General features: G+C 37.7%; 1 protein-coding gene across 5 annotated transcripts in view; it reads left to right on the top strand.

Moving 5' to 3' along the window:
* slc2a9l2 (solute carrier family 2 member 9, like 2) overlaps window positions 1-12313 on the top strand; it is a 96304-nt gene extending 83991 nt beyond the window's left edge. For all 5 annotated transcript variants that reach the window (XM_068316085.1, XM_068316089.1, XM_068316088.1 and 2 more), the window contains exon 13: window positions 12051-12313. In XM_068316085.1, coding sequence (XP_068172186.1) covers window positions 12051-12251 — 201 coding nt within the window. In that variant the 3' untranslated portion in view covers window positions 12252-12313. The remainder of the gene's footprint in view (window positions 1-12050) is intronic.
* Window positions 12314-12542: the final 229 nt, after the last annotated feature.

The raw sequence follows: 12542 nt of genomic DNA on the forward strand, positions 1-12542 counted from the left end.
TTGTTAGAGTACATTAAATCCTAATCCTGTAGTCTATTGCTGCAGTTTCTTGTCTCTGGTTGAAAGTGTTTTTCATGTCAGTAACTTATAGTTTACATCTGAGCACACTATTTCCTATAATCTGAAAATCTTTGAAATGTCTGCTTCATATAGTCTATTTTAAAAATTGTGTACTGTACTTCCATGACGCTTTTCAACACCGACTCCGAAAAAGATGGAATGCTGTGTAAAAATGCAAATAAAAACAGAATGCAGTAATTTGCAAATACTCTAGCAATGGTTTTAAATCTTTTGGTAAAACACCACATGTATCTCAGACCATCCATGCTTTTGAGCTTTTTGTAGATGTGCCTTTTGATATCCAAATTGAAAGTCACTCAGAGAGCGCATACTCATGGTAAGGATGCATTTCCTGAATATGAAACTCAATTTGGATGTTTCCCCAAATCTCCACCTCTTTCCCCCCATTCCAAACAGGCCAACTGCCCAAATTTAGTTGAAACCTTTTTAAAACATTGCCTTTACTAGAACTAAAATATAACATTCTTGACAAGAAGTGACAAAAAATTTCATGTCAATAAACTTACAGCTCAAAAAATAATTACCTTTGCCTTATTCCACAAGAAATCCATTTAAAACTTAATAATTTTTCTAATCCAACAAGCAAACAAAGCAGAAGGCACCTACAGAGGAGGATGGCAGGAACCCATCACCTTGGGCACTGAAATACATCGAACAGCTCTGGGACGCTGCACTTTGCCAAGGCCAGGAACAGAGCTGTCCTCAACAACAACACTTTGCTTGCACTTTCTCCAAAATACATTGGATTAAAGTTTCTAGCACCAAGGACATCCCAGAACATTGCCAGGGGCTAGAGATTTTTTTAAACAAGTCTTGCAATTTATATATATGATTATTACACTGAAATGTGTGAAAATTAGATAGAAAAACTCCCTGGAAAATGTATTTGAAAGAAATGGAATTTACAGCATAAACATCCTAGAAGTAGTGTCAGAGTTTGCTTTTTAAATTACTTCAAGATGCTGTAGAGCATGATAATAAACCTCATTTGCGTTCTCGCCCTTTATTTTCTCCCTGCTTTGCATTAATATAGGCATATTTTGAGCTGTAGTTTTCTCACAAGGACTTTGTTCAATGCAAGCTGCAAGGAATTATATATTCATGTGGAAACAACTTTCGAACAAGCCTTTAAAGATAACAATCAAAAATTTATTTAGATATATTTGCTTTTTTTTTTAATCTGAATGTTTTGTAAACCACCATTCCGACATGCTTTGGCTCTTTGAACAGCTTCCTCTTCAGTATTGTCATAAAATAATATTCATTATTATTATTATTACTATGAAAAAAAAGACTCTTTTGTTATTGCTGATAGAGTTACACGGCGACAAGAAATACTGTCATGTACTAGAATGACTTCAGAAGTAAAAGAGTCATAACACCAGTGCCATGTTTATGCATGTGTCAATAACAGTATTATGCATTCAAATAGCAAATAGCAGGAAATCTGCTTACAATTCTTGATGGCTCTGCAGTCTCACTTTTAGAAACACCTATAACATATGAACCCAACCACTTTAACTCGACTGCTTTAACTTCTAAATAAGCAGACATTTTTTTTGCAGCTTTATTAAACTGGCTGCGAATTCATATAAAAATCAAAGTAAAAAGTAAAAGATTTAAAGCGACATATTTCATAATTCAGGACCTTGGTGGAAATGCTCAAGTGCCCTCCTAGTTTCCTTTTACAATTTCACTCATGAAAAGGCTCGACTTTTACTACGTTGAATTTTGAATTCTTGCTCGGCTCTGAGTCTTTGAGTGATACTTCTTGTGTCAAACTACCTGAAATTAATTCGACAAGCTGTTGAAATGGACAGAAGAACTTCGTGCAAATTAAGAAAAAATAGCCTGAAGGATTTCTCTAATCTGCACTGAGATTAAGTAGAGAATAGACTAGATATCAGCTTCATTAGGCATATTTATGTTTCTAATTGGAATGCAAAATAAGGAAAAACTATTGTTGGGACAACTAAGTGCTTCCGTGTTTTCTGCACCCACTGTGTGTCTCATGCTTGTCTTCAGCCAGTATTGGGGGTTTTATAGTCTTTAAATATCAATTATTAAGCATTCTAATCAATTTGGGTGTAGTTAGGTTTTCACCCTAACTGCACCCAATTTGATCCAGCTGACTGCTGTGTACCTTGACATGTCGTCATTTGTCTTTCACAGATGTGTTGTCAAATCTTCACACTCATACCGACCGACAGACAATGGACTCTGGTCATTTGTCTGAAAAAGTGATTGAATGACAATAATCAATTTGTTTGCTAAATGTAACAGTTTTATGCTTACCTTGACACACACACGTGCACACACACAAATACATTCACACACGCACGCTCGCACACACACATGCATGCGAACACGCACACAGACACACACACACATCATTGACTACAATGAATTGTTTATTTTATAATTTATTTCATAAATAAGGCACACCGGATTATAAGGCCTATGTTTTGCTGCGTTATCGTAGCCGGTCACCGGTGTTCTCAGCACAGCAGGCTGCTCTGGCGTCAAACAGCAGGTCAGTGAGTGTCGGCACTTTGGCAACGCCCCTTGACTACCGTTGTTAGGGGGCATAGGCCCGAGTGCCTTGTGAGGGTGCCCCTGGTGACATAGTGCAGCATGACTGCCGGCCAGACTGCCGGTTTCAGCGATCTTGTTTTTAACCAATACTAATATTAATCTATATACAAGGCGCATCGGATTATAAGGCACACTACGGCATTATGAGAAAATTATAGACTTTTAGGTGCGCCTCATAGTGCGGAAAATACTGTATTTGCATAGTTTAATTGAATCAAAGACAGAAATATTTGTGTTTTTTAATCATGAACAGCCCAATCTTCAGATTTCATCATTGGGATGGTGCCACGGTGAAATGGAAATATTGCTATGCTATACTATGCAATGCTATTCTATGCTATGTAAAGATATGCTATGGTATTCTATGCTATAGTTCCTGTTTGGCACATAGAAGTTTGGCAGACAATTGCTTGACATTCAAAATTTGGTCCTAAGTTTTGACAGAATTAGATGAGATCCATATTTAGTTGCAGCAAAGAAAAATGAATGGAAAAAGAGAGATAATGTATATAAAATAAAAGACAAATTAACACACTTAGCCTTTTTTAGATGAGATTCATGCTGTTCCACGAAGTGAACTGCATCCAGACAGTCACTTCGTAGTCACTTCCTTTATATATGCAGGCTCGTCAACTGGTCTGATAGGGTGTGAAAGTTCAAATGCATTCAAACAAGTTTAGATCGTAATTGTTAGCTATTTACAGGACAGTAAATTGAATAATAGAATACATATCCAGTAGTAATTTTTATGGTATGGGATGCTGCTGTCTTTGATAACCCTCTACTCTAAGGACATGGTTCAGCTTTTTATAGATTCATTACTTATGCCCTCAGTCATAATGTCCCACTTGTCCCTTATTACATCCTAATAGCATTTGACATTTCAATCTTCAAGTGTTAAAAATAGATATTGAAATATGTGCTGAAGTTCGTGCCCTCTTAAAGTCACAGTTTTCACAACTTCATTTAGCACATATTCATTTCAGGATTTTGAGCTACAATCATATTTTTATTTTATTTTTTGTAAGTGAATTATCTGGATTAAAACTCAACTATTCATCATATGGTACATACATCATCCTTATGCAGAAGAGGTTGATTTAACTTTTATACTTTTATAACATTTCTGTCAGCAACATGTACCTATACTTAAAAGAAGTTTGTTTTGGAAGTCTATCTTGTAAACTGTGTGATCTTTGAAAAAATTTTTAAGTTTACAATTTAATTTTTTTTAGTTGACAGATAAGCAGAAAGATGGTGTTTATGTAAGCACATTGATTTCTATTTTATAGGAACTGGTGGGTATGTAGCATCTTAATAATTGTCATTATGTATGACATAACAGTTGTGGTGCATTACATAACAAGATAATGTACATGCAAAATATTTACACAAATTGCTTGAACACAAGCTATACAACATTTGCTTACTATTGTTGCACAGCTTATGAATAAGCCTTATTTATATTCAAATCTAGCCTGGAAATGATAACCAACATTGGCTTAAACTAAGCTGCAGTGTAAAGGAATAAGTGTGACCTCATGTCTATGCAGTTGGATGTAGGCGTTGAGCCCCAGGCAGTCATCAGTACATGTGCAGGCCACATGAAATGGAAGTCACTCTCATTGGAATAAATGACCTGAGTGCAGGACATTTCAAGCATAACCTTGTGTAGTTCGACAAAAAACGAACAGGGTTCATGAATGTATCCGTGGCTGTATCCTACAATAAAGCTAATGAGATGGAAATACAAAGCAAATTATAACCTTGTATTGCAGTATAGCTTCCTTGTTACCTCATGTCTCGTGCTGAAGTGCTTACATACTGTTCAGGTTTCAACTTCCAGCTCAGGCATTTAATAGCATAATCCTAATGCTGCAGCTAATACATGTGCCACATAAAATTACTAAACCATCATGCACTTTCTAGCTACAGATGCAGAGCCAGACATCACCAGGATAAAAAAAACATGTTTTAAATATACATTTAAAGACAGAAAGGTACTAACATATGGTAAAGGGAGTGATTAAAATGCTGCAAACACCTAAACATCTGTACATGTCTGTCAGTTCCCCTGGATACAAACCTCCCAGTACCAACAGTAAATGTAGCAAAGTACATTTGCTTCAAAAATGGAGCGCATGGAGATGTACTGTAGGTTAGGAGATGTTCTGCAGTGCAAAAGGTGAGGTTAGCCACCAGAATCAACAAGCTTCACACACAGAGCCACATCCCAGGTAAACATGTTATCACAAGAAGTAACTGATGAATCCTGAGACGAAGACCAGGGCTCATCAGTGGGGAAGAGCAGGTGTAGATGATGAACTGAGCATCTGAAGGTGATAAGCAAAGCAGGAGTGTAGTGGGGGAGAGGACAAGTGAGCCACAGCCTCCACACACAAAGTCATATGCAAACAAGGAGCGACAGGAAGGAAAACAAGGGCAAAGGGAGTGGGAAACTGTTGATCCTGACAACTAAACTCTGCAAAGCCTTGAAAAATCCTCCTGGATTAGTTTGAGAAAGGGGAGGCAGTAGCCACCCTCCAGTCCTGGGTTTGGGACTGGAGGGGGGCAGGTTCAAGACCTGTATGGAACAAAAAAATTGGAGTGTGAACTGGCAGTAGAGGTGTGCCAGTTCACCTCCTGAGCACTGCTGAGGTGCCCTTGAGCAAAGCACCGTCCCCTTACAACTTGCTCATAGGTTATACCACAAACGAGCTGCCTACCGCTCTACCTCTGACTATTTATCTGCATGCCTACAAGCCCCTTGTGTGTACATGTTTCAGGGTCTGTGTCTATATACAGTATACTGTATGTGTGTGTGTGTGTGTGTGTGTGTGTGTGTGTGTGTGTGTGTGTGTGTGTGTGTGTGTGTGTGTGTGTGTGTGTGTGTGTGTGAAAATAGGCTGGAGTGGAAAAATAATTTCCCAAAGGGGAAAATACAGTTCTTTTTTTGTTATTCTTGAAAAGACATTGTGATAAAGCTGAAAAACAGTGCAATTCATAAAACTGACTTTTTTAGGTCCACGCAGAGCAAATATTACAAATATGTTGATCTTTTGATTAATTTCTGTGTCCAACTAACAGTATATTTTAGTAGTTAGTCTCCATAGTAAGATATAACAGGCGGACTTTAACAGTATTTTTACAATACAAAATTTTTATTTCGGTAAAAGATCTGAATACTTCCACCGCAGTGGGGTCACATGAAGCCTTGTCTAACTCTGATATTGCGATTCACACTTTTTTTGGAACTATCAGGATGCATTATTTCAGCCAATAAAACACAGATAGGCTAGATTTGTCCTTCTACAACTTTAAGGACGTGTTAACGAAAAGAAACGGAAAGAGTTGGATGAAAGTCATCACATAAGACTGAGATCAATGTGAAGCTTGCTACCGGCATGCTGGACATTGCAGTGACATTGGCATTGACCTCTCACATGCTTTCTGTCTTTTTTCTATGAATCCCCTGCAGATAAACCTAATTTTGTCCTCTCAGTCAGCTGTACCAGTGTGTCATGTATGGGAGTTGGAGTGAACTGAGAACTAATAGAGGACACATTCAAACAGATGTAGAGTTGCTTTTTTTCTTTGCGGGGGAAGTTATTAAGATTCAGAGAATTTTCCTTCTTTGTTAGCAGTAAATACAGTATATTTTTAAGTAAAACGGTGAGTAAAGTCAGCAAACGTAAATACAAGATCTTGAGCAACATGAGCTACTGAATTGTATCATCTTTTGGCAAGGTATCGTGCATGTGTTTTCTTATTGATTTTAGGATAAACACTAACAGGGCACACAAAAAGATAACAGCAAGCACCAATGTCAGATCCAGGGTCGGTGCTTTAACTCCCACTGATTCCAGGATTCCTGTTTTTGATGGCTCTGCTCTCCACTTTTCACAAGGGGAGCAAAATTGTATGTTGTAAGCCTACGTATCCAGATATAAATACTTGATGAGGTGCCCTGTGGACTTTGTGTCCAGTAGTGGTGTTGTAGAAAATGTTTGATGAGCAGTTTGTGTCTAGGGCTTTGCCACGAATCCACAATGCTCATTTCTGCCAGCTGCAGAGGCTATCTCAGTGCATGTGTATTAATATACATAAAAGTATGTCTTGATAATTAAAATTGTTAATATTCAAAACACTACCATATCCTGACATATCAACTATGACAAAAATGGCATTTCTGTTAATGGTGTATTTTTAATTGGGATGCAACCAATTTTTCTTTGACTTCCCACCTTATTTAACAGGCTGGGAGTACTAATATATGAGTCTATTTTAAATTAAATCTCCACACCAGAAAAGTAACATTAATCAGTTTAAGGCTCTGGTATTAAAACTGTCTCCTGTAAGCACAAACTGTATTTTATAGCACCTTACTCCTGTGCTTTAGAAGAATTAGGACATTTCATCTTTGGTCTTGACACTCATTCTGACATTTTAGTTATTGATGATTTCATGATGTCCTTGACCCACTAAGTAAAGCCTTTCTGACACTTATTGATTCACTGAGATTGTTTATAAGCCTGTACCTTCGACTGACTCGACTGTCTACAGCGACAACTCTGAATGTTTCTTCAGTCTCATTTGCAGCGTACCACATATCTAATTACATTTGAACTGACTAGCTTGTCTGTGTAATCTTGAAATCAATGTCTTTATTCTTGCAACTCTGGACTGCCAAATTTAACTTCACTTCATAGGCATTTCTTGCCGTGGAGCCTGGAGAAATATTTATTCTACTGTATCTGTCTCTGCAAAATGACAACTCAGGGAACTCTACACCTTGGTGTACAATTAAACACAAGTTACTAAACAAGTCTTAGAGAATGTAATGTAAATGATATAAATCAAAGCTTTTCTTGGATTATATGGAGTTCTGTCTGTAGGACTTTACTCCACTTTCCTGATAACCCCCCCCTAATCCTTTTTGTCATTTAAGACTGGAGTAACTCGTAAAAAGATGTGACTCTACAATTGACTTTAATTCTACCGTGATGCTACTAGTTTTTTGTTCAGCATTTGATATCATAGATCAATTAATTATCTTGACCAGCTTGGAAGTAAATATATTTCCCAATCTGAAATATTTTTGTCGTATCTCAAGGCTTGGTTCTAAGTCCTATGCTGTTCTCCTAATATCTTTCCGTTTTCTGCGATTTGTGTGATTTAATTCTGATCCTCAAATACGACCCCCATCCTTAAAATCTTATGGAATTAAATTCACGGTATCTTGAGTGAGGCAATTATGGTACTGTATGTGTAGTCCTATGTGCAGTCTTATCAATTTTCTTTGTTTTTAATGATCAGATTAGATAGGGGCTCACTGTGTTGTCAGGGAGTTGCGAGATCTAAATTGACGTGTGAACCCTCATCAAGAAAGTGTCAGCAGACCATAGTACACTAATTACATGACTCAGCACCCTCACTCTGATTGTCACCTCATTCCTCAATACTTAATTGGAACTTGTGAGCTCATAAATAAGAACATATGAGTGTGACTGCACCGCTGTGTTGTGCAGTGATGAGGAATGCAAAGTGTAGAGATGCTTTGTGATTAAAAAATAGATGGTTCCCTTAATTTGATAGATGTACAATGAGAATGGCAGAAAGAAATGTGGTAATGGAGATGAATACATAATTAGACAGATAATGGGGAATAGTTGCACAGGGGCGCGGTAGGATTGGATTCAGAGAATAAAAGAAAGGAGGGCTTGTGATAAGGTTGACCATCGGCAAAGGAAGGAGAGAAAGAGGGTGAGAGGCAAAAAGCAACAGAGGGTTATTTTTAGCCAGCCAATGCTTCAACAATTGCAGTGTTGTGTATGTTGGGTGACTTAATCCTAGGCAGACACACCAGGCATAAAACCTGACAGGAGGTTTAAGCTCTGCTAAGAAAGCACACAACTGCACCGTCTCATCCATTTATCTCTATGATGAGCCACTGCTGAGGTGAGGGCAGGTCAGTTTAAAAATCTGGGATTAAATATTTGCTATATATTTTAGACTGAATAATAGCCTGTACACCATTAATTGTTGTATTTACTTCATTGTTTTGTGTTTCCATGGTTGTTTTTGTCTTAATGTTATCACAACCATCTTTTGTAGGGGGGTACCTGCACCCCAGGGACTTGATTCATGGCTCAATAATTAACTATATTCTGTCAGGCTACTGTACATGACCTATTGCCTTCCACCTCAGGACTGTGGGTTCTGCTTTTATCTTTGACATCTACTTGTCTCTGACCAGTGAATGTTCCAGGAAACCCCAGTGTGTCTTCAAAAGAGGAACAGCTCCTTCTACTCAATGAGAAGCTCTATGCCACAATATCAAAGTCAATGAATTAATGACTGAATCATCCATTTAGTAAATAAAATGATTTAAAAAATGTCTGAGCAAAGGAACAATACTCTCATAATAATTTAATTAAGATTAGTTTTTAAAATGTTATTTAATTAAGCAATCAAATGCATTATTCAAAGCAAATAATTAAATAACGTAATTGATGTTATTATTTAACTTGAGAAAATGAAATGTTTGCAAGTGATGTCCAGCGGCTGACCTTGTTTTATCTGCTGCTGAGGAAGATTTTGGGTTCACAGCAGTGAGGTTTCTTTCTTTGGGTGGAAGTGATGATTATATTGATTGACAAAATAATCTTATCCCACAGTACATTTATTTTCTGGTCCAGAGCTTCCAATTGGAATTTACTATAAAAGTTTGAAGATTACCTTTCCAGCAAAGTGATGAAAGAATTTAGATCCTTTACTTAAACAGATAAGGTGATTTTTTTTTCTTTAAAGCATCATTATGAAGTAAATGTTAATTGCACAATGTAATGACTATAGAGTAATGAAACCATGAGCCTTTAAATTGGTTCCCTAAAAGCCTCACATTCACTTTAGATGCAGTTTTGTCTGCCACTGGGTGTGAGCCTCCAAGCACCCACTTTTTCCACTTTGTATACTAAAGTAACTGCAGCTTGTTTAAGTGCTGTTTTAATCATGTCAGATTTAACGTGCAGCATTGAAATATGCATAAATTTGTGGGCCACTTGTGAATTCATTGAATCAGCACATTTCATCTCATTGGCATGCTGTAGGTTTGTGTCCTTTTGTGTATTGTTAATGACTTAACACTATCTCATCCCAAACTGTGGCATTACAGAAACTGATTTTCTATCAATTGCCGTGCTCTGAGAATATGACCTTACTGACGTATTTTAATACATAAAGTTCATAAAGGTGCTGAAGTCATTGATAATCAATGTGCCATCTATTCAACATAATCAATAGCGAACTCAAAAGCCAACAATCATGCTAATAATTCACTAACACTGAATTAAAATGCATTCTCCTCTCCTGTAGCCCATCATGTCTTGTACACATCTCTCGTCCATTTCCATTCCCTTGTGTCCTTTCATATTCCTTTTTGCACCCTTCTGTCCTATACCATCTGGTTCTGCTTCGTCCTTTTCGTCCTGTTTTTTTCCTGCTCCTGCTCAGCTTGGTAGGCACTGTTTTGTCATAAATTGTCCCCTTCTGTCCTGTCTTGCACCTTTCTGTCCTTGGCCTGTCCAAAAATGCTCAGTAACCCAACAGTTTTGACTTATCCTGTCTTGTATCGTTGTGCTAAACTGATTATTGCTTCTTGTAAATCCTGGAATGACCTATCCCGTTCTGATCCAGATTGTCCCATATTAAATGACTTTCTGTCATATCGTTTCTCATCCTGTCCTGCTCCAGACTCTTCCCATCCTACACAACTGAGGCTTACTGGATCAAAACTTGCATTGTTCTGTCTGTGGTTGCTCTTTCCCACCTTGTCCCTTCAATTCCTGTTGTGTCTCTATCTAGATGATTCCTACCCTGTTCCCTCTTATATTCTACACTGGAATGTCCTGCATTCTCTTTTCTGCCATCTACCATCTCACATAAATCTGTCCTTTCTTTATAATAATTTGAGATATCTTTTTCTGTTCTGTCTTTTACTCCAATCCCATGCTTCTTGGCCTATCCAGTCCAGTTCTGTGCAGTCCTGATACCATACGATCCTGTGTTTTTCTATGTTACCATACTCCTTTTTATCTAATGCTGTTTGGTCCGGTGTTCCAATCATAGCAAATGTCATCAGTTACCAAGAAATTAACATTGGTTTAATGTTTGTGCTTGTCTGCAGGCGCTGATGAGTCTTGTGTGCATGCATAAACGTTTGTATACCCAGCAAACTGAACCCAGCTGAGTCACCACAGTAGATCAAAAGCTTATCCTCGTGTCAAAGATGGCGCTTTTTAATTCTCCTCAGTCCTTGGGGCCTGGGAAAAACTCAAATAATCACAGATGTGGTAGACGTGTCAACATGCTTTGTATTGTGACTCATCTCAGGTGGGAAATGGCAGAAAAAGGTAGCATTTTCCGAGGGGACATTCTTATTTCACAAATGAGTGTTGCGTCACATATCCAACATGAAAAGTGGGTCAGGCCCTTGATGCTCTGCTTTTTTTTTAGTGCTATTATGAAATACACTCAACAGACAACGGTTTCAGAATTTAATAACAGTGGTGATGTAACAGCTGAAATCAAAACAGTAAGTAGTTCTTCAATGAGGTCATGGATGTTTGGACACTGCATTTGTAATACCAGTTACATGGTGCTGGATTTGAAGAGACACACTGGACAGGGTCACTCAATTGCCTTCTCTTATACTCTCTCTCTCTGTCTCTCTGTCTCTGTCTCTCTCTCTCTCTCTCTCTCTCTTGTACACACACTCACACACACGCACACAAACACACACACACACACACACACATGTGCGCGCGCACATCCTCTCACCATCTCTAAATCTCCCTCTGGGTAATCAGTCAGTGTGTGTTTTTAAATCTGTCACTAATCTCTATTATTGGCATAACCCACAGTACAAGGTTAGTTTTCATACTTTTTGTTTTTCACCAATTTATACAAACAGAAACATCTATACATTGTTAAAACAAATATAAAACAAAATTGATTCCTTGACTTTCTAGAAGCCTGTGGTGCATTTCTGAGTGGAACATCCTGAGAATGTTACATCAACACACACACATGACAAAACAGATGCCATCTGTTGATGACAGAGAGATGTCATCTCTGTGGAGTTGGCAGGAGTTTAGGATGGCTAGAAAATTGCAGGATTTGTCTCTTTAGAGGGGGAACAGTAATCATTGTTTATTTCTGATACAAAAATAGAAAAATCAACATTGATGGAGTGATATTGTGTGCTGTCATTTTATTTTACTGTCAACGTTTAGTGCTGTTTTCACATTATGGTCTATATTTCAACAGATGAATGGGACCTGCCTAATTTCTGCTTTGTGTTTGTTTTTGTACAGAAGGCGATGGGGCCCTTTGTCTTCATGGTGTTCATGGTGATCTGCATCTCAGCATCCATCTATCTCTTTTGTGTCCTACCTGAAACCAAGAATAAAACATTTTTGGACATAAGTAAGAGCTTTGCCAAGATCAACAGAATTCCTGTCCTTGCCCCAGAAGATGAAACTCAAGATGTTGCTAAGATGGAGAGTTCCTTTTAATAGTTCTTTAAAAAACTACTGTGTTTAACATTTAAGTGAAATAAAATCCAGTTGGTGCTGTATCCCTTTTTTGTAATTTTACCAGAAATTATGTCATTATCCCTGATTAAATATAAACAAATATTGAAGGTAATGCTGTTTACTTGTTGCTCTACTGTAGAAAACAGGTTGCAGGAATGCTCAAATTGAAAACTTGTAAAGTGAATTTACAAAAACAGTGACTACATGAGCAGCATCCTCAAATAGAGGCAGAAGAGAGCAGATCATAGTTTCACCATAGAAAAGTTTTTG

Source organism: Antennarius striatus, chromosome 5 (assembly GCF_040054535.1).
Source record: "Antennarius striatus isolate MH-2024 chromosome 5, ASM4005453v1, whole genome shotgun sequence".
Lineage (NCBI taxonomy): Eukaryota > Metazoa > Chordata > Actinopteri > Lophiiformes > Antennariidae > Antennarius > Antennarius striatus.